Below are 24,048 nucleotides of genomic sequence, written 5' to 3' on the forward strand. Positions count from 1 at the left end.
GTTTAGGGAATGCATCAATCAAAAACTATGTGCTCGCCTACAGAACTAACCCCACATAACAAATTGATATGAGCCTTGGACAATATTTCAAAAGGGTAACGTGCTATTTGAAAATGTCTCCGCTCAAAGGGGATAATACTGAGAGGCTGATTTTGGGAACAGATATTCTGCTATGTGAGTCTTAGCATCTCTAGAAAATTACACAGTGTGTAATTTGATTTCAAGCCCAGCCCTGTGCTGCACAGTTATGATCACTATTCATGAAATATCCCCTAATTCCCCCCCCCAACCATAACATTTATTTCTACCAAAGCATACAGTGTCAGCACAGATGCATTGTCTATTCATTTCTAAAGGATATCCTCCTGATAGCAGAATGTAGTACAGAACACATACTGTATATCAGTGGTTCCCAACCTATTTTCCTTGAAGCCCTCCCTATTTGTATCTAATAAAAGCTGACCCCACACTCCCCAAATGTTCTCAATTTGAATAAAGTGGTTGTTGCTAGACCGCCCTCCCACGGCCTGTCTTTGTGTGCGGCAGGCGGGAGAGCAAATCGTTTTTTGTCCACAGTGGAAATGTTGCTTTTGAAAGGCTAAATACCAACAAATATGGATTGAAGCAGAATATTTTGTTAGATTAAAACTAGAGCTGTCAAAGTTAACGCAATAATAACGTGTTAACACAAATTCGTTTTAGCGCCATTAGTTTCTTTAATGCATTAACGCAATGGATCTTCTGGAGATTGTAGCGGGTTCAGTTTAAAAGCTAGAGTGAAGATACTAGCATCATATGAAACTAGAAAACCCATGTCATAGTAGCTTGTCACAAAGGAGGTTAAATAATGCTCCAAACTTGCGCAAAATTTTGCATTTTGCAACATTTGCATAAAGCAGCATATTTGTCCACTCCCGTGTGATAAGAGTATTATATACTTGACAAATCTCCCTTTAAGGTACATTCTGAACAGATAAAAAATGTGCGATTTTGCGATTAATCGCAATTAACTATGCGCAATCATGCAATTAATTAAGATTAAATATTTTAATTGATTGACAGCCCTAGTTATAATTAACTTTTATGAACTGAGAACACAATCTGAAAGGGTTAAAGTTCTACGACGAAAACACAGACAACTCCCAGACCGGACAATGCCGTAGTAGCGACCTGTCAATCACAAGGTAGCCATGTCCTAAAGCATACCCTCCTTTATGGTCTATTTGACTCTAAATGGGACCATAATTTACTAAATGAACATCATGCTGCATTGAAGAAGACTTGAAACTAGCGATTGAGACCGTAAACTCATGTTTACAATGTTTACTGAGGTAATAAATCAAGTAAGAAGTAGGGTCATTTTCTCATAGACTTCTATACAATCAGACTTATTTTTGCAACCAGAGGAGTCACCCCCTGCTGGTTATTAGAAATAATGCAAGTTTAAGCCACTTCCACATTGGCTTCACTTCTCAGACCCGGAGGTAGCCCACTGTACAGAACACGCACTGTATATGACCATGCCAACGCCAAGGGCATTATTTGTTCTTCACGTACTCCAGAGCTCTGCTCTGTGGCTCTAGTGCAGCTCAATACACCAATTCCCAAACAAGCACACATATTCTCCCCCCACCAAAGATGGGAAAGGTAACCTCAAGGATGTGCTTGTGTGTGTCTGCCCTCTACAAGCTGTGCCCGCCTGTGTCCAAGCCTTTAATGGCTTTTCCAGCACCATACAGCCAAATCACAGCCCTGCGTCCTTTAGACTAACAGAGAACAACAAGGACTCTAGTGGGAAGTGACACCTCTGGACATGCTGTTTAACCAGGCCTAAAATGAGTGGGAGAACGGGCCTGTTAGTGGTAGGATTTCTGCTATTTGCGTCATTTATAAGGTGTGTGTAGGCGAGTGACAGAGATCAGGGAGCTAGTTCCTGTTTGTGTGTGTGTGTGTTTTCCCGGCAGCTGTTTATCATTATTGTTATTACTAGTGCGTCTCTTTTTGTGTGGACATTGCTAACCTGTGATCCTCGGGAGCCTCTCTTGTGGTCCCATTCGGAGCGGGGGAGCATCTGTGGGAAAAACAGAGACAGAGACATGTTCAAACCACAAGCCCTGAACATCCTGTTCCTGTTAGCGTCCTACAACATAACTCACAAAGGCGACGCCATAATGGAGATATACTGTGCTGTAGCAGAAAAGAGGAGGAGCAGTGAGTGGTGATGCAAAGAGTCGAGGAAGTGTGGGGGGAATGGAAAACGCTCATAAATGCAAAAATGGGTTTTGTCTATTTTTTTTTTTCACTTTCCATTAAGCGCAGACGTTTAATGCAATTTCACAGTCAGGTTTGGTTTACTTTAGCTCCTATTCACTGCCTAAGGGCCTGGTGGAGGCTGAGGATTTTTACGCTGTCTAATTACCAGCCACTGTGTCCTCCCACAGGCCTCGTAAACCCGTTTTCCACTTTCTTGGGAGTCACCGAATGCATCACTCTGTCACTGATTTCTGGTGAACACGTTGCAGGAGAGCCAATTCAACATTAAACCCCCCCCTGCCTCTGTTAGGGCTCTCTGCCCCAGAACTGAGAAGCCCTGAGAAGCCCAGTATGTCGTTGTGACAAATTGCTGTTGCACACACTGAGGCAAGGGGGCTCAGTATAACAGCCAAATTGATAATTCAGGTGTAATTTACTGTGTCAGAGGAGGTCATTGAGTTGTGCCATGCAGTGAGTGAAAACATGAGGAGAACAGTGGGTTTCGGTCGCCAGTGCTACGGGCCTGTCTGGACAGCAGTGGTTTCCAACGGTGCTGCTTAGTTCTAAACAAATAGTGAAGTAACTGTTCCTGCTGCTTTATTATAAGTATAGTTTGTACATTTTGGACTGTAGGTATAATTGTACTGTATATTTAATCGATCATCGTAAAAAGCTGATTGAGAAAATATGTTTTCAGGGCCTTTAAAGACCTGCACTGTAAGAAGTTGGGAGTCTTAGCAGGATTAAAGCTGCAGTAGGTAACTTTGAGCAAATATGATAACAAAGTTATTTTTTTTATAAAACTGTCACTTTATCCTGATAGTAGTGCATGAGACAGATAATCTGTGAAAAATCATGTTCTTCTGCCTCCTCCTAGTGCTTCTAATGGCATTTACAAGATTTCACCGCGCACGAAAACTACCAATCAGAGCCGAGGAGTCTCTACAGCAGCTGTTAATCACTGCTCGCGAAACTTGTGAACTCCGATCAAACTGTCAAACTAGGCAGCGCTGATAAAATATGAAACAATATTCTGTTACTGTAATATGTATTTCTCTCCTCAAATGTTTTCAGAAACATCTTGTAGTGTACTGTTCAGCTGTAAAATGAGAAAAATTTGTGACCAGGCCGCCATTTCGAAAACTCTTGAGCCAAAACCAAGCACCAACCAGCGGCCGGAGCAAACTTCCACGAGCAGTGATTGACAGCTGCTTTCGGCTGCATTCACACGAGATCAGGATGTGCAGCAAAAACGCAAGTTTTTCCATCCATTTTGAATGGGGGTAGTGCATTTTGGGCTGCAGGGGGTGCTGAAAAACGCAGCGGCCTGCGGCGCAAAAGTATAAACAGAATCAACCTTCGGAGAAACACAACCTGATGTCACGCTGCGGTGGCCAATCAAGTAACCGGTGATTCAGAGCTGTGCATCCCAGCCATGAGGGAACAAAAGACATTAATCGTCGCAGTTAATGGGCCATTAAAGTGATTCGCCGAGACCTCCGCACAACCCTGCGGAGAATCGCCGCAACACCTGATCTCGCTTGAATGCAGCCTCAGAGACTGCTCGGCTCTGATTGGTTGTTTTCCTTTGAGCATGTTGAAATCTTGCAAATGCATTAGGAGTAATAGGAGGATTTTTTTCACAGATTATCTGTAAATGCAATGTCACGATATAGTGACCGTTTTATAAAAATTACTTTTTATCATATTTGCTCAAAGTTACCTACTGCAGCTTTAAATCCTGTGTTTTAGGCTCCAATGGCTCCACAAAACGGTGGTGATCCTGACAGTAAGCAAACAAGGACACCATCATAACCATCACACACAACACAATGCACACTCATTCATCAAGTACAGACAGCTTTTCCGCAGTTTGACATTTAGGAGTTTAAAAAAAATGCAATATGAGGGGTTTGCCCTTTCTCAACAAACATCATCTTCACTCATCCTCCATTTTTTAGCCCCAGGACGGCAGCTATGAAGCGCCTGGATTCTCCGACCGTCAGCATGATAATATCTGTGAGTCACTTTAAAGCTCCATCAAGCGTGCGCGTACCTTCTCATGCATTTAACATAACCTTACTGGATGGATAAGGAAGTCAGCAAGCAATCAGCTGTGTAAAAGGCTCATGTATGAGATGTAAATTACTGTGAATGATAGTGTTAGCCAGCCTGTGAGCTGTTTGTCTTATTTTACTGCTCTGCTTTTACAGTATAGGAGCTGGCAGCAGCTCCTCTGTGGTCGCGGCGAAGTCCTGCTCCATTAGAAGGTCCTAGAATCAGTGAGGCTCTCCAGGCGCACACACACACACACACACACACACATATAAACAGCCTTTTCGGTCTTACGGTCTTATGTAACCCAACCTTTCATCTCCATACTCTGAGAGACAGACCCAGACTACACAGAAGTCTACATGCAGCCTTTGATGTGCCAAAACAAAACAAAAAAACACATAAAATCAAAGCTGAGCATAAAATTTGAGCGGCGCAGATAGCCTCTCGCACAGAGTGACTTTACAGACCACAGTGGAGTTCACTTCCTCTGAGACTGGCTCAAAACATTTATCAACAAATACATGTGTATGGTGTGCTACTCACTTACTAAACCAAACAGTGGATGCAGGCCGGTGCCACTGTGTTTGAATGTTTTTATACCAGTGCTGGAAAATCAGTAAACAAAATTTTGGTGTTAGTGCTTTCAAGCTTCAAAGCACCGGTATTACAATAAACAAGAAATTACTGGAACATCATCTATTTTTCGACGAAAAACAACAACATCAATCACGAATCAAAAGAACCCCAGCAGAACTAGACAAGAACATTATCCCTTACATATCACTGTAAAAGACATATGCCAATACAAAGAGGCTATACGTCTTTTGTTCATACCAGTTAATCCTTTACAAACGGTAATGATAAAAAAACAAGACAAACTAGAGACCATCTTGCGATGGGATCTCACCATCTGCGACGCCAAATGGCCAGGGGCGTAAAGTTGGAGGGACAATGGGCCCCTTCCCACTTCCTACCCCCCTACTTTCTGTGCCCTTGCTTGGACCACATTAGGCTTGCTGCGGTAGTCGGTGTTACACGTTTTTTGGGCACACACCGATTACATTACTTGCCCACCACCCCCACTGTCATTTTGCTTTTTTTTTATAGAAATAAAACCCATTTAATTCATTTTCGCATATCAGCGCCATGTTATCAATACATAGTTGGACGACGGACGCTACAAACTGAAAGTTAAAGTGTCTGAGAGTCTCAGCACAGAGTAGCAGGAGTCAGATTTCACACACACGGGACGAGAGAGAGCTGACAGACAAGACGATGGCGGAAGATTTGGTATCAAAGCGAAAAGCAAAAGCGCCTATTTGGCAATACTTCAGATTTAAACCCAATGTTATAATCGAACCATAACGTTAAAGGCCGTCCCAGTGCGGAGGATGAAGCGGTCCCAGCTGGTGTGCGTGGTGCAGCGGCTACAGGTGGTAACCTGCAGCCTCGCAGCGAAAGCTCGACCAGAGAGGCCAGACACACAGCCACCCAACGTTAAAGATCAAAGTAAGCGCACTACACATATTGACCGTCATCTTTTCTTGTAAAATTTCCGCTGTGTTGTCAGGAGTTTATTAACCGGTGGGAAAATTTGCTCACTGTGACATCTCTAGATCTCAAAATTATAAATTTACATTACTATTTTATACTATCTTATGCTTATATGTACTTTAACTGCACTATTTTATGCGTTAGATTATCATTTTGCTTTTACATTTACTTGTGTGATTTTTATATATAAATATTTTATGAGCATTGTTGAAGGAACCTGAGACCAACGATTTTCATTGTCAATGACTGCTTTGCTGGAATTGACAAATGACAAATAAAGAACCGTGAACTTTGAACTAGACCACACCCATCTTCAAACTTGGCCTCAACTACACACCTGTTGTGACTCTATCGCGTCTACAGAGATAAAAACACCTGGCAAAGTCACCACTCAAAATCGCTTCTGTGGTAGTTCCTGCTGCAGTAGGTGTCTCCAGCACCACATTTTGCCATGATGATACACACAGACATGAAAACAATACCAGCTACACACGGTCACGGCCGGTAACAAAAAGTGTTGTTCGAGCTTTATTACCTTGTTTTGCTTCAGGAGGACGGAGAAGATTATACTTAAAACATATGACAGTTCAGTGCCAATATTATGTCTAAAGAGGTAAAACCACACATGAATGATTTCTTAGATATCTCCTGGTTTTTCATGGACATGCTCCAGGCAGCATAACACAGCCGAAGCAGTAAAATTTCCAAATGGATTTATTTTTGTCCTAAAGCTCCAGTGCACCTACTGGGAGAAATAACAACTTTGTAGAAGTTATGCCCTTTGTTTCACCCTCTGCTAGATTCATTACCGACCCATAACTCAGAATAGGTTCAGGTCTAGCAGTGGCTTTCCATCACTTATAGCAACGCTGATGATTTACAAGAGACTGAAAGCAGTCTTCAGGAGAGAAAAAAATGCTTTTGTGTCTTTGAAAGTGGAAGTATGTCTTTCAATCACGGCGCAATAGCTACCAGAGTAACACGACACACTCAATAAGGTCTGAGGCATTTTTATGGGACTCTGGCTCCGTTGTGAACGCATTCTGGAGATTTGCTGTACTTTCATGATCCAGAGTGATGCTCTCGAGAAAGAAACAAACAAGGGAAAGACATGATAACAGTGTAGTTCAGCTTCATGTTAATAGAAGGTGCAGCCGAGTAAAAGGATCTCTCCATAAAATGAATAGGAAATGATAAAATCATACTGAGCTCATGAGCTCCCTCATCTGCACCACTCGTCATGTTCCATTGATTGAATGATAAACTGGATAAAATGTATTATGATATAGTGATTTTGGCATTGTCAGCATTAAGGTTTGGTCTCCTTATATCTTTTTTTCAGTAGGTTCGGCCAAGTTTGCATTCATACTACAGTACTACCACTTGAAGTGGCAGAGACTGGAAGTTTGTACCATTTTTCCAGTACTTTTTCCCACTTGCTAACTAGTTTTCATGCACTTTTACTCTCCCAAACAACGTCTCCACATACAACGGTTCGTATGATATCTTACGAAGTTATTCTTCAGTTTTCGTGCATTTTCCTATGAACTTACACCGCAACACGTGCCAATTTCCGCTCGTTACATGCATAAAGTATTTTCACAACAAACTGCCGTCTTCACAGGAAACAACTTGGTTAGGTTTAGGTAACACAGCTACTTAGTTTTAGGAAAAGATCGTGGATGTGGCGTTACTTAAGTACGGAAGTTAATTAACAAATAAGTCAAAGTTTGGCTTAAAATACAGAAGATGCATAACTTAAGTACTGAAGTTACGTGACTCACACAGGATACAAACACTGGTCTCCTGGGCAAAAGTCTGGTGTTTTTTGATCCACCCATCCACCCCGACCTCCTCCCTACACACTGTTTGTCGCTCTTTATACTTCCTGGTTCACGATTACGTGGATTACATACAAATTGATTTTGTGGGATATATATTAATAACAGTTCATTACTTTTTGTAGGTATAGCTACGAACGGTGTATGTGAACAGCCTGTTTCAAGTTACAACTGCAGTGGTACCCCCCATAGGGTTCAAGTTCTACTGTTGGGGATCAATACATCCACCCCAGTACTGTGCCCACAAGACTAGAGAATAACATTTAAAAACTTCATCAACAATGTGTCTTTCTAGGAACTATGTCCCGGGCACTGTGGAGAGCCCACAGACCTCACTGCGCTCTGTTTTCTTAGGATCTATTTTCCACCTAAGAAGCCTGTACACAGTGAGTCACCGAGACATTGTTCAAAGCTCTTAGCACCAAAAACTAAATTCAATTCACCGCCACTGTATTGGGGTGGAGGCAGAAATTTCATAGAGGAATATCTCAAAACATGGACATATTAAACCAGAATATACTGCATGGCTACATGCCACTAGAAGTAAGTGAGAAAATGATGTTAATCTCAGAACCCGTCGGCTTCCGGCCTGAAGATACATTTCTGGGGGCAAGGAGCTATATTTTTGGGGTCCAGGTGTAGCCAGTGGATAGCCGGGCCAAGACTGGAAAATTTGGCAAAACCTTGCAAAAAGTCTTGTGAGACTTGCTGCCCAACAACATAATCTAACCTTAACTATTCCAGATCAATGCCTAATCTTAACCAGCTTGCGAGAGTTTCCCAACTCGTGGGTTACCTTCTGGACACGACCCTTCCTTTCCTGTGCACTGCTCATTGTTTACAGTCTGATTGGAGATGAGATACGACCTGAATGACCGGATTGTTTCACAAGTGACCAGTTTACAAGCTCATTTTAAACCAATAAAAAGCTAAATCATTGTCAGACGATAGCCGGTGGGTTCCCAGATTGCATTTCTGCCAATGCATTCCGCCTCTTTTGCGCCCCACACGGACTGTTTACCTGCATTCAACCAAAGCCTGCTCAAACATGATTGGTCAATACTACTCGGACTACAAACGGTAACCAGAACGCTTCCGGTACCAAAATCTTGTGCCGTTGCCTACAGATTGTACATGTGAATGCAGAATCTATTTATAGTGATTACCTTGAAGGAGACTCCACTCTGAGCCTGTTAGTCTTTGTGGTGCAAAATTCACTTTTTGTTACCTCGGTTGCTAATTCCTTTTATTAAATCAAATAATTATGAATTTCTTACACTGCACTGTAACTTATATTCTTGTATTTTATAAATGTCTTATTGTATTTTAGTTATTTGTATTTAATGATGAGCAGGGAGAACCCACGGTTTGCTGTTTAGGCACTGATGTAGAGTGAGAAACCTACAGTTTGCTGTTTAGCGGATTGTTTGCAGCAACTCACTAATTTTCTCTTTAATTGTAGTTAATTTAATGTGTTTCTCGATGCTTTTAATGTTTCATGTAAAGCGCTTTGAATTGCCTTGTTGCTGAAATGTGCTGTATAAATAAACTTGCCTTGTCTTACCACGGATGGTGTTTCATTGCTAAGCTGCAGCAGAAGGATACTTCCTCTAGTTGCACATTTGTTGCAGAAACAAAACACTGGCAATTAACTTTAACACAACTACCAGGACAAAGATACGGACTGGATTCTGGTAACTCAGAATGATGAAACCTCATATTAGTTTTGTCTTTTTGCCCAAAACAAGGACTGGGCATCTTGTCCCTAATTTCTTACAGTATGTTCACTCTAATGGAACTGCTTATGTTACGGAGAAGAGGGATGTTTACATATTTTGTATATAACCTGTGTCTCGGTACAAGAAGTCCTGTCTTTTACTGTCCAACTTGATGACAGTTTGCTTATATTAATAGGAGTAAAGGTCAATAATGAGAAGGATACTCCTTAGTAGATGATATGAAAATGTCAGACATACAAAGAAAGCAGCCAGCCAAAATATGCCCACTGTCCTCTGTAAAAGAGCTGCACTCAAAATAGTGCCAGCCAAGTAAACTCCCAGCCTTCCTCTCACCCAGAGTGTTAAGAGGGCAGCAGCGTGGATGCCAGTATGCAGCCATGCCCCGTCCACCGCCATGGCTCCGAGCCACAGCCCGCAGCAAGCTGCCGTGCCTCTGAGGTGCTGGGTAAACACCACGGTGTCAAAGCACAAACAAACTACTGGAATATGCTTGTTGTTTGACTTGCTCCCGCCAGTAACCAGTTGAGAACCACTTCCCTGTGGGTGTGAAGTGGTGGGAGCTAAAGCACCCCATACTGAAGTCACCGACTTACTACTGAGCACTTTTCTAAATCTGTCTGGAAAGGGAACCGGAAACTGCCTCGTCCTAATATAGCTCAGCGCTAGCAGTGTTTCTTAATCATTCATTCATGATCGGGCCTTCATTCTTCTCTGCCTCCCTCTTTCTTTCTTACTTTCTTTCTTTCTTTCTTTCATTCTTTCTTTCTTTCCACTGCCTCCCCGTCCTGTTTCGTCCCTCATTACTGGCTTCATGTGAGTGGAGTTGATGTGTGTCTACTTGGATCTTCAGTAGCTGTATTAGCTTGTTAGTGCACTGGATTTTTTACTGGGACCCAAATTCAGTTTCCATTGAGGACACGGTTACAAGAAGTGCCAACTAGAGCTCTCCTGGTCGAGGGAAGGGAAGCAGAAAAAGAGAGAGTGCTGATCTTACAGTATGGTAGGGTTAATTAACGGCCGGCATATCAGTCTGCAGGATTTCCAGTCAGCTTGACCCAAGGGCTTCATGCACCACCTCTCTGTCCAATTAAACTCACTATGCTCTCACTTACATTCAGGTCTGCAAAGTCATGAATTCACAAATATGCCTACTTATATAAGTGCACACACACACACACATGCACTCAGACTCACACTCGCTGCCCCGAGGTCTCCGAATTTTTTCGTACTTATTCCCCCTTTGTTCTTTTATCAGTGCTCTCCGTCAATGATACTCTGACGTCTGCATTGCTTGACTCAGACATCCCCGCACTCACTCTCATTTCAACCGACAAAAAGAAAGTAGGTCAGATTGGACTAAGTCCCACTATATGAGGGCTTCAGAAATGACAGCGGCTTAGCTGTATAAGGACACCATCAAGGCAACAATCAAAGATCCTTGTACTCACTTTCATGGTTGTTAGAGCCACAGTAAACTCTATATTGCTCATCACGGCTTTGGAAATGAGGTGTAATCTTCTTTTGCACCCACAGGTGGAGGTGTTCTCATGATTAGTGTCATATAGCTCTCTTTGGGAAGCTGTCCTTCTTGTTTTTATGAGTTTTTTTTAGAGAATCATGGCATATATTTACAGGATTCCCTTCTTGGATAATGGAAGATTCTTTGCTGCACAGGTTGGAAAAACTAATGCAGTATAATACTTAACATAAATTTCAACATCTCCATTAAACTTGAGTGCAGGAAGCTTTTATAATTGGACCCTCTGGTTTACCTGGTGCTCTTCATCTATTTCTTACTCTGATTTGTCGACAGATAAAGACTCTCTTTATAACTATCAGCCTTTCAGATTTCTAAATTTAGCATTTGGACTACAGAAACAGCCTATGCCTTAGATTTCCATATGACAAACAGATATAAAAGATGGAAATGAGAAGTGGATTTGTGTGAGTCTTCATCTTCTTTCTATCCATAATTACTTTCTTACTCTTTGTATTTTCCACTCTTTTTCATTAAATAAACTATCACCCTCCTTGGAAAATCTCTACATAAGCTGTCCTCGATTTAATTGGACACAAGGCAATAGCAATGCTAGAAGGCATGGGAAAATACACATTAAGTGCTGTGAATTAATAGGGGTGTGTACAGTATACAGTAAAACTGCAGTGTGGAAAGGCTCTGGTGCAGACAGACACAAATTTCAGACCCAAACTGTCTGGCTCTTTGTCCAGGTGACTCCAAAATAAAAAAACCTTGCCACGCCTTCTCCTCTGCCACATCACACCCCGAGCACGGCCAGCCGTCCACCGGGAGGACACTTAAATAAATAAATAATTAAATAAATCCTTCCCCGCCTGCCTGCATGCTGAGGGGAGAGCATGGAGAGTCATTCCTATTCATGCTGGCTAATGTTTTACAGGTTTTACCGTGGGGGTCAGTCATCGTGGGTCATTTGCGTCATCGCTGCAGGGAAGGGAACTATTGAGGTGGGCTGCCAAAGCGGAGGGGGCCGTGTGCAGGGAATGAGGAACACACTTGTGTGTATGCAAAGATTAGCACACACACACACACCTAAAAGCCGTTTGGCATCCACACACTCTCACATTCCCTTTCTCGTGCACCGGCAGCCTGCAAAGCAAACACGCACTCTTAATGAGCACACTTGCATGTGCATTAACAACATGCACACATATAATCCCATGGTATATCTCACGCACCAACACTGCATCTGCACTCTGTTTACCCCTCCCTTACTCTTCACACTTTCTTACTCAGACTCTGCTAATTTCTGAAGTGTGACTAATGGGATTTATCGTCTTTTACGTTTCCTGGGAGAGACTTAGCCTGATCCTAGAAGAAACCCAGTGTTTCAGTCTCTACCATAGATAGATCTGTCGGTCTCCCGGGGTGACAGCGCAGGCCGCAAGGATGCCGTGGCCCAGAGAAAACCTCAATGGGAGTACCCCATATTCTGACCTCAAAAATGATCAAACATGACTGCAAGAAATGCGTCACAGACAAAGCGAAAACCTCCTCATGAAAGCCTATACGGATAGTATAAAAAAAAATTTTAAAGCCTCATTCATGTGGCTTCATGATTAAAAAGCATCTTTTATTTTTTGCAATCTTATTTGTGTTTTTCTTTGCTTATGCGATCTGGCCAACTCCTTCTCAAGCAGTTCGGCTCCCAGCTCTGCACATTTCAGCTGGGTGAAAAAGAGGGGGATCTGGCCGGGTAGACCTGGCAGCCCACCTCAAAACAGCAAGCCAACGCCATTAGTGTATAATGGTCCAGTCAGGATTACTGCCGGGGCCTGGAGAGCCGAGAAGGGAACACAGCACTCACTTGTTTGTTTGTTTTACAAGCCTCTGCTCTGTTCAGTCTGCAAGGTGCCAGTGGGCTTTGTGTAGCTTTAATTCACCGTTGTGTCAAACGGTGAACAGTGTGACAACATTAGTGGCTACTCTACGGCCACAGCACGATGAGTTATGTCAGAATAAATAGGTTATGACACTGCTTTTCATGTACTAAGTCTAGGGATGCATCGATCCGATTTGTTCAGTCCCGATATCGATTTGGGTATCGGCTGATACCAAGTACCGATCCGATACCAGTGTTTAATTAATAAGCTTTATGCCGTGTGGAAGTGACTGGGATCATTATTTTATGTGTAAGGCACTATCACACTATACTATAAATTTGTAAAACAAAATGCAACTAACGATTATTTTCATTGTCGATTAATCTATTGATAATTTTCTCGATTAATCGATTAGTTGTTTTGGTCTATAAAATGTCAGAAAATGGTGAAAAATGTCGATCAGTGTTTCCCAAAGCCCAAAACGACGTCCTCAAATGTCTTGTTTTGTCCACACCTCAAAGATATTCAGTTTATTGTCATAGAGGAGTAAAGAAACCAGAAAATATTCACATTTAAGAAGCTGGAATCAGAGAATTAGACTTTTTTCTTCTTAAAAAGTTATTCAAACCGATTATTTGATTATCAAAATAGTTGCAGATTAATTTAATAGTGGACTACAATAGATTAATCAATTAATCATTTCAGCTATAAAAATAAATACATAGATAGAAATTTACTGAATTGTTGTTAATTATTAAAATAATAAATCATGCACCAGAAACTTGGTAAAAAATCTTCAGAATTAACAGGAATCACAGTTGAAGTGTAAATCTTTTAAATGCAGCAACAAATAGGTCAACAATTAAACAGGAAGTATAATTCCAGTATATAATGTATATCATATATAAACATAGAATTTAATTGAATAGATCGGTCCCATTGTCACCGACACCCGATCCAGCTATATGAGTCAGTATCGGCCCGATATCTAAAATCAGTATCGGTGCATCCCGCACTAAATTCCACTTCTCCTCCTCGCGCTGTCACTCATTCTGTGTTCGATACATTTCCCCAAAGGTGACAGCACCTGCTTGTTGATTGGGTAATTACACACCCATCAAGGGAACAACAAATTCTCCATTATGTGATTTTCATATGTCATCGGCCCGGCTTCGTGTTCATCAAAAGAAGATGGACAGCGTTGAGATAAAGAGTGCATTTCCCCATCATCCATCAACTCGGTGATTCAGCCCTTCAGCCTCATTCAGCCACTTGGGTATTTTCCAGCTGAGCTTTCATTACAAAATGGGAAATGGTAATATTGATTTATGTGTCTTCTTAAAGACTTTCTGTCGCCTTTATGAATTGCATTATGAAAGGCCAGAGGATTAGGAGTGTAACCACATTTGACTCTATTTTGTTGCTCACAGGTCTTATTTAAACAATGAGGAATGGATAGATTTGTGCCGGTTTAGCGCACAGAGCAGGTCTCACACAACAGGGCTGGGTGTTACAGTTCCACTGTAAAATGTTTTTATGAAGCCATAAGTCTGACTGGGACAGAAGGCAATATTTCTTCTGGAGGAGGCGACCTACGTCAAGAGGGGGATTTCAAAGTTAATGAACAGTTGAACAACAAAACAATTTGGACCTGACCTTGACATGAGAACTGAAGCAGACGCACTGAACTTTTGAATCAAGTTAGTTTTGGCGTAATGATGACGTGCGGAAATCTACTATTTGATATTAAACTATTCAAGCTTCGAGCTTTGCAATAAGATAATGAAGTGAATGGGAACACAGAGTTCAGTCAACGGCAACGTGATGAAAGCAGTATGGGAATTTGTGCATGCATGCCTCCAGTGCATACATTATTTCATCTTTTATTCACAGGCCTGACTCAGCTAGGTCTGTGTTCTGTGTTTTGTCTGTGCTCATCAGAGAGAGGACCACACACACGTACGCATACACACACACACACATACACGCACACACCTCCCCCCCCCCCACTATTTCAGCTGCACGTAGAACATTTACAATCCCATCAAGATTCCCACAGGACTCCAGTAAACACAACTACCCGCTCAAGCATATGCCTTTAAATCACATCCCTAACATCCTTTATAAATCACTGCTGTAGAAGTATAAACGTACAGTCAGGACAGCACCTATGTACTGACTGATGTACTCAAAGCGTGCATGCGCATGCATGAAAGTGTGCGAATGCCAGCCGCTAATAAACAGCATGTGTACCTGACTGTGTGGGGGCATAAATCTCTGCTTCCTCTTTTTGCAGGTGGACGGATTTGCATTACAGAGCCTAGAAGAGGCTCGGGTCAGCCCCATGGGCAGGTTTTCCACCATTAGCTTGTAAAACGCTTGCTTTGTCAGTGAAATTCCCAGAGGGCTCTGGTTCCCCACGTAAGAGGAATGCAGGGGTCTGCGGGGACCACGAAGGTACGGGGGAACAAGAGACGGCCGTCCGTGACACACTCTGGTGGGCTTCTCTCTGTGAGGCAAAGCAGAGAGCCATTTAAGAATGGACCATCATGCTGATAGGCATCCTGGAAGCCTGGCTTAGAGCAAAGCAAACAGGGGGATAAGATATAGGAGATGCTGGTTGACCTCGGGGGAAATAGGCTGCAGGCTCCATGAGTGACAGAAAGCCATCTTCTTCGATCGCACCTCCACTGAGGCTCACTGAGGCTTAGCAAGCAACACACAATATATACTATTCTAAAGCTCTCTGTCCCACACGCCTAAGTGATATATGATGTGATAATAACCAAAGATACAGTAGTAATAATATGTTGTCACTGTGTCGTGCAGCAGTTATGCCTTTGCTTTGGCAAACGTATATCATGATGTATGGTTTCAGTAGAGCTCTAGTGACAACAACTCTGATACTGGACCACCTGGAGTGATTGTTCACAGGCCCGTTACACAGGTACAATTATTTCAAACCCTGAATTTGTGCTTTATATGTGTTTATGTGCGTGTAAGCCAGTGATGGAAGACGTATATCTTTAGGAAAAACTAGTAAATTATAGCAGTCCTGTCTCCTAAAAATTACATTAGGATTATAACTAAACTGTATTCTCAATTACATTTGGAAGGAAACGTATTTTGTGGCGGATTATGTTTGTCTTTGACGTATCACAAATATGTTTGTAAGCCCGCGGATGGCCGCAGCGAGTAACGTAGTACAACGAGCAACGTGCAGTGCAGGTGACGTAGTATATATACTGTTAATGAAACACGTGGAATAAAGTGAAAAAGTCAACTACTGGCGGACGGGCGGATGAGGAGGACTTTAACCCAGGAGACTGCTGTTCATCATTTTAAGCCCAACCATGATGTTTTTAATTAAACCGAACACAGTAGTTTTGATGCCTAAACCTAATTAAGTGGTTTTGTTGCATTTTTTGTTTCAATTCACAATGTTAACCACATGTTTAAAACTGTGACCGTAATTCAACATGTAATTTAGAATGCAGCTTACTGTAGTTGTATGGGAATGTCATTTTGTAGGAGACGGGGTTGGTTAAAGTGTTCAAAAAAGAAGTTCTGCATTAAAAATTGTACTTAAAGCAGCATCTTTTTTTCTTTTTTTTTTTCACCACTAGGGGGTAGCACAACAGGCTGTAAACTGACCTATTCACATATTACAAAGTTATTATGGTGAACGTGTTAGCTAACAGTTGCAGATTCAAACATCCAGCAGATAGAGTGCCACCAGGTGAATATAAGTCCAATATTCACTCTCCTTTTAGCTCTCTTTTGGCCTTCACCAACTTTTGGGGAAGATATCTAACTGCTTGACTATGTTCACTGGCTTGTCACTAACTAATTTTGTCTATCTCCAATTTGGTGCTGGGCAAGTAACGTACAGTGAGTAATAGAGCTTGTTTACTGAACACAGCTGCCTGCGATGTGGGTGATAAGAGCGGTGAACTGCAGAGTCAGACTACAAGTTACACCTTTCACATAGTCATTTGATACATTGATAACATAAAAATATTCACTAGTGCAGCTTTAAGTAAAAGGCGGTATGTTTAACCAGCGCAATGCACTGAGGCCACGTTCAAACCAACTTCAGCGGCGCATATTTCTGCTGTTTACCTCGCCATTGTTACGACCTTGTTGCATTAATGTGTAAACAGTTCTCTAATATTGTACTCGGTTGAGGTGAAGCTAATTGTAACTATTTGTGTCTTACCTTATAATCTCAATATAAGTTTTGTATGTACAATCCTGTACAATTAGTAGATAATACTGTAACTGGCATCAGATGCCTATAGTGAATTAAAAAGCACAATATTTCCCTATGAAATAGAGTGGAGAAGAGATACAAAGTGGCGCAACATGGAAATATTCAAGTAAATGTACTTAGTTACATTCTATTGTTAGCACATGAGTGAGTTTAAATGCATGTTTGTGTGTTACATGTTTGTATATATATAAGAAAGTTGTTCTTTTGTGTGTTTACACTGTAGGTCTGCGAGTTTATCCATGTATAGGTGTACAGTAAACATAAAATATATCCCTGCTCTGTATACAGGTTTGTGCATGGCTCTGTTTTCATGTCTGCGTGTGCATACAGATGTGTAATAGTGTCCATGTATGCATGTGTGCTCAGGATCTGAAACAGCATTAAGGCCAACCACAAGCTAGAAAAACATTGTTAAAAAACTTTGTTAGTCTGCTGTTTAAACATGGAAGGAATCCTAGTAAAAATACACAAAGCGTTTGTTTCTTCCTTTCACAACGTGGAGCAAAACTCTCTTGAAGGAACACTTTGCTCCTGGATCCTCTTGATCAGAGCCACTGGTGCCACCCACATACGCACACACACACACACACACACACCAGGCCAAACAGCTACTTGTGTTTACCTAGCCATGTGACTGAAGCTACGGTACACGCAGTGACGTCAGCTTACATTCCTCACATTCATCAGTCTCAGTTCTCACTGATACTGTCTCAGATGCTGAAGAACAGAGGGAGCAGAGATCATACATTATAAAAGCGGCAATCACTCACTAAGCCTGTGTTTGCTATATTTATCTGTTTCCTGATAAAATAAATAAGCTCTACGTTGTGTTTGCCATCTGTTTTCATAAGCAGTTGTGCGCTCATGAACAGCTCTTGCCTGAAAATAGTCTTCCTGTTCCACTTAAAACATGGAATCCATAAATAATTGCAAAACTGCTGTCAGGAGATGGATACAGGGAACAAACAAGTCACTATATAAATATGCATGAATACTTCAGTTTTAAACTGCAGTGTGTTTTGTTTGGCGTCGTGTCTGCGGCGTATTGTTAAATGTATTTTTCTCTCTTGTATTATAGAGGACAACCGTGGAAATGAGGATCCTACAGTATCCGATATGTATGATAATGTAGAGTAAAGTGGTGCAGCATGCAGTTATTAGATTAACCTATGGTGTGAAAAGTTATGATAAGTTAGGTGTTTGATAATTTGTTTCACGCTGTGGGCTGAAAGGTCCAGACTACTAAAGCAAACAGGATATTAATCTTTTTTGTCCAACAGTTACAGCTACTCAACGCCTACCAAACAACATGGTTTATAATATAAAAAGATCTGTCGTTGCTTTTGGACTTCAATATCTTCGAGGTATGACCAAAAACACTGAAAGCTCAATGCATGCATGTATGTAGGCCTAATGTGAATAATTTAGTAGTCACAGAAGGGCATGCACTAATCAATAGGGTTTGACATTATGTTAGCTTTGCACCATGTGCTCAGAACAACCCTGTCTCGAAATGACAGTTATATACTGTACAACTAATTTGCAGCAGTGAATGTGTTTTCAAGGAAACGTAACGCAGACAGGACCGTTTATATCAACCTAATGAGGAGAATGTTAATCTGACAAGTCACAAAATATTCTTAACATATTAGCAAAATGTTCCCAGACAGAAAATGTATTTAATTTGCGCTCATCCACTTTTGCAATATAATATCCACTTGTAGCATGTACTGTAAAGCATGACTAAACTGTTCAGGCACTCATTGTTAGAGGTAAGAGACAGATTGTGGTCTTGGTTTAGTATTGAAAAAGTCAACAGTGCATGTTTACTTTATTAACATTTAACCAAAACCACACCTAACCTTAAACAAAGTGCTTTTTTTTTTTCCAAATTCAACCACACTCGGGATTCAGGATGCAATCCCAGTCTGCGGCGCAACAGTAATAACCTTTGTACGACCCCTATCCACACCTAACCACCTCCCTTCGGGGTTCATGTGGTACAAAAACATCAAAAGCACCTCCTTCAGAAAAAACAAAAAATAATGCGCAAAGCATTTAGCGTGCAATAAAAACACCTTTCTTGCGTTTGGCGTGTCATTTGTACGCCATGTAGTCTGTACTGACTGCAATGTAAACGCATCCGTTTAAATCCGTTTAGAGACCGGTGTTTTGTTCTTTAAGTTACGTTAGTTACATGTTTTTTTAGTGACGTTCGTGACGTGTTTTCGGTACTTATGCTACGTTGTTTATGGTCTTATTTTAAGTCCAACCATGACATTTTTCCTAAACCTAACAAAGTGGTTTTGTTGCCTAAATCTAGGTGCGGACATTACCGTAGTTTTGTTGAGTGGCGTACAAATGACGCGCGAAAAGACGCAGAATGTCCTTGTAATGTTGTGTTATCTGTACGCCTTCCCATGAGACCAGGTTGACAAATTAGTATAATATAAAGGTAATTTCTCTGATTTGTTAATGTGTATGTGTATGATAAATTTGATAAAGAACATGAAAACAGGAAACACCAGTGTCACTTTGTTGTTGTCCGTCTTGTTCCCTCTCCTGACTAGTTTTTCTCCCTGACATGGTGGCATACTTTGCATTCTGTTGCTGAAAGCCACAAAAACTCTCACAACAGAGAAAGTTTAAGACAACATAACTGTAAAAGGGGCTTCTAAACTCTTAGCCTATCCTAAACAGTCCACTCCACAGCACAGCTGAGGAAACAATTTGCTGAGACCTTTGCCTTTCACATTCTGCTCCCCACGACACGGTCCAAAGACACCGCAGAGCAGCGGGCTCATCTTGCTACCATCTGAAGCAGCAGAGAAAACAAGACGGAGAGCGTGATGGAGGCTGCGTTTAACCTCGCTCTGTCATTACACTGCTCAAATCCTCATTTGTTATTCTCTTAATTGGCCAATCAGTAATGGTGGCAGGACAATTAATCACACAATGAAAAGAAAGATGAATTCTGGTTTTAAGGTTGTGTTCAGCAGAGGTTCACATCCCGTAGAAGTCCGACAAAGTGGGTCTATAGCCCGAAGCTAGTGTGACTTCTCATCTGTAATTGCCGTAATTGCATTTTCCGTAGACCATGTAAAAGCAGAAACAAATAACGTCTGCTGCAACTCTGGATAAATTACGACCATCAGCCAAGGTTGTTTTCACAATCCTGGCTCCAAAAATGCCCAATTGGAAAGGATAATCCAGTATAATGGGAAGTAGGTCCATTAATTAGGGAGGTAGACTAGAAGAGAAGTATCATAAAACTGAGCCATAAACAGCTTGTACTGCACGGTTGATAAGGCTGTACTGTGCAAAGGCTTGTAAATACAAAATGGCCACCGTGGAGTTAAAAACTGTGGAAATTTAAAGCAAATGGTCATTTTTTTTCCATCTGAAAAATCTGCATGTTTATTATCTGCATGTGCGCATTAATCTAATGGAAAACAGATCTCAAAACAAATTAGTTCTCCCCATATAACCTGATTAGTACAGCTGCTCCAGCCTGAAGCAAATGGATCTGTGCAGACAACCAGCGGGGGTAAAGAGGAGGGGGAGTGTGAACGGAGGGATCTGTTTGTCATCGCCACTGTCACACTGTAAAGCACCGAAGACTCGACCGGAGGAAGAAACTGCAAACAGACAGACCTCACCCAACCTGCACCCACATCCAAAACATTCACTGTCAGTGATTACAACATTACAGAACTAATCACAGCAACAATAATGAGCTGTCAGAAGTTGGAAGCCAATGGCTAAATGGCTCCTGTCAGGTCACGGGGAGATTGTTTTAGTAGAACAGTGCATTTTCCATGTGTCACATTTCATTCCAATCTTTTATACACTGTGATACCAACTGGTGGATTAACACTGATGGGCTGTGACACGACAGCAACGCTGATGAGACGGGTTCACTTGAAGGAATAGTTCAGTATTTTGGGAGACATTTTTGTTTTGCTTTGTTCCAGAGAGTTAAATTAGAACCATTCTCATTTCTGTCCGTTGAATATGAAGCTACAGCCAGGAGACGTTAGCTTCATTTAGATCTCGTTTCCACACAGTCTTGTTTTGTGTCCATTAATCAGTATAGTATATGGATTACACCCCCTAGTGTTTAACGCAGGGAACTACATCTCTTTACGGATGGATAATAGGGATGCACTGATACCGTTACTGACACCGGATCGGATATCGGGCCGATACTGACTCAAATAGCTAGATCTGATATTGGTGACAATGGGGCTGATCTATTAAATTAAATTCTATGTTCACATACTATAAACACTTTATACTGGAATTTTAATTCCTGTTTAAGTTTTGACCAATTTGTTTTTATTGCATTAAAAAGGTTTACACTTGAATTGTAATTCCTGCACATTTTCATTTTTTTGCCAAGTTGTTGGTGTATGATTTATTATTTTAATAATAAATAACAATTCAGTAAATTTTTATGTATGCATATTTGTTTATTTGTTATATTTTGTTTTACAAAGTTAGGAAAGCAATGTTTAAGTCAAACCTGAAAAAGTGGATAGAAACACCACAGCAGATATGGGACAAAAAAAGTCCATTTTGTTAGTTTTATGCCGTCCAGTCTAGACGAGTCACTTTTATAAAACAAATTTCTAAGGGGAAAAAAAATGGCATATTTATCTAACATTGGTAGCATGCTAACTTTGTAACATATAGAGTGCATGCATAGTGGTTCATAATGTTACATCTTTTAACAAAATATTTCAGAAATCTGCTGAATATGCCGTCCAACTTTTCCCTTTTTTTCACTTTCACTTTCATTGTATGAACAGAGCTGTATTACATTCATCAGTCAGTTACTAATTCGCTAATTCGACAAGGATTTTCGGCCCACAGTGCATACAGTCGGCCGAAATCTACAGCAGAAGTTAGATTTTTTCAAACGTACTCGAGGAAAATGCAGGTCTGAAAAAAAAAACGAAAGGAGGAGTTTCGCAAACACATCGGAGATCACGGTGGTTCCGATAGGAATGAATGAAGTTCTGGTTGACTCGCATACGTAGACAGAGCTATGTGGAAATGAGGCGTTAGCATAATAAAGATTATTTTTTTTTGTATGGATTAAAGAAATGAGATATAACATGTTAATTAATGAGCTTAAGAGATGCTGGTCGACAAAGCCAGGCTCGCTGTTTCACATGTTTCCAGTCTTTATACTAAGCTAAGCTAACAGTCTCCTGGCTGTAGTTTCACATTTAACAGACAAATTTAAGAGTGGATTCAATCTTTTGATCTAAATCTTGGCAAGGAAGCGGATAACTGTATTTCCCAACATGTCAAACATCAAACTATTTTTTTGACAATGATCCTCCCCGCTTTCCAAACATTTTTGTAGTGTGTGAATCCATCCCGCCTGGCTCTGACGCTCACCTTGTCCTCGTCCTTGACTGGATTCGATCCCTCTGCTGAGCTGGCAGTGCCACGCTACACTGTGTACGAAACAAGGGGACCTGTGTTGGCAGAATGGGCCTCGCCCCGGGCAATAACGCCCCTCAACTGTGGCTCATTGGGTTATGGTTCGATAGTGCTCCCAGGCTCTCGGGTCAAAAACTCCAGTCACATGCAACAACGCACTAATGGGTATGGCTCTGTCTGCTCCTGGGCCTCAGAAACAAGTCAAGGGCAAGTCAGCCAGAAACCCAGCCGTGACTCGGGGCTGAGCTGTAAGGCGGCACTTTTTTATGGCCGTCATCTGGTAAGGCTGCCTTTTCTGGCAAACCGCACAGAATCGCACACACACACACACACACTCATGAACTACCCCTCGTGTTTCCCCTCTGTCTGCCTCTTTTTCCTCTCTCACACACATCCATGGAGACACACACACACACACTCACGCGCATGCACCTGTGTCAGACGGCCTGTTTTCCACTGGGGTCTAATTGATTAGAAAATGAAGACGGACGCCTGTGTGAGGCGAGCCCTGTTGATTAGCAGAGACATAGAGTCTATTACAGTGATCCTGCTCCCGACCCAAACACATCTACCAGTCAGTCTTCAATGTTAGCCACCAATCACACTCCTGACTGGATGAGTGACGGAGACGAGTATCCACATGACAGAGCGGCGGCGGCGGCGGTAGATCACTGCTGGTTTGGGAGACAGCAATACCCCTTTCCTGAGCAGCGATACACCACTTTCAACAGGGGAAGGAAATGGGTTGGAAATGGACAGAGTAATGCTTTCAGCCCCGGCCTCTCTGAGCAATGACAACAGACATAACACAGAGCCATTAACGGCTTCACTGTGGGAGTGTTTGGCTAGCCAGACAGACCGGCCGCTGCTAGCTGGAGATTGAGGCTGGCCTGATTATTGACATTTTGATGGTTTTCAGGCTTGGAAAAAGTCTGACTCTACGGAGCTCTGATGCTTAAAAAGCTTTTGCTGAACTTTGATGTACCCTGGTTATTGGAGCGGTGCATCAGATGTATCTGACTTAATGTGAAACTCATTACAAACGAATTAATAGAGTATCTGTGCACTCAAGCAACCATAAAATTAGACAATTCTTCACAATACTCCTTTTTTCAATTCAGGAATAAACTAAACCTGAACTTGCTCTATTGTCCTCTGGCACCCTGGGGAGATGGCTGGAGCTGTATTAATCATATGAAGGCACGGATACACGAGGGAGTATGTTTCCTTTTCATCCGAGCCTGTCCTCTCACCAGAGCGAGGAACGAGTAAGGAAAAAGGCAAAACTGTGAAGAGGAAGAGCCTGTAGAATAGAGAGGGGTCGTCCGTTCAGTGGAATTCAACGGTGCATGAAAGGCAGGGAGAAAAATGAATACATCTGGCGTGGAAATAGGAGAGGTGGTTTGTCGGGCATTACAGAGTTTGGAGAAGAGAAGAAAGGGAGAGGGGAAGGGAGAAGACAGAGTAAAATGGGGGCTAATCATGAAAGAGACAGAGCTGGGAGGCAAGAAGAGAC

General features: G+C 41.8%; 1 protein-coding gene across 2 annotated transcripts in view; it reads right to left on the bottom strand.

Annotated features, from left to right (window-relative positions):
- The window catches only part of LOC119487150 (cGMP-inhibited 3',5'-cyclic phosphodiesterase A-like), an 89,242-nt gene that overhangs the window by 38,935 nt on the left and 26,259 nt on the right, over positions 1-24,048 (bottom strand). For both annotated transcript variants that reach the window (XM_037767813.1, XM_037767814.1), the window contains exon 2: positions 2,021-2,071. In XM_037767813.1, the coding sequence (XP_037623741.1) occupies positions 2,021-2,071 (51 nt within the window). The remainder of the gene's footprint in view (positions 1-2,020; positions 2,072-24,048) is intronic.

Source organism: Sebastes umbrosus, chromosome 4 (genome assembly GCF_015220745.1).
Source record: "Sebastes umbrosus isolate fSebUmb1 chromosome 4, fSebUmb1.pri, whole genome shotgun sequence".
In the NCBI taxonomy this organism is placed as follows: Eukaryota; Metazoa; Chordata; class Actinopteri; order Perciformes; family Sebastidae; genus Sebastes; species Sebastes umbrosus.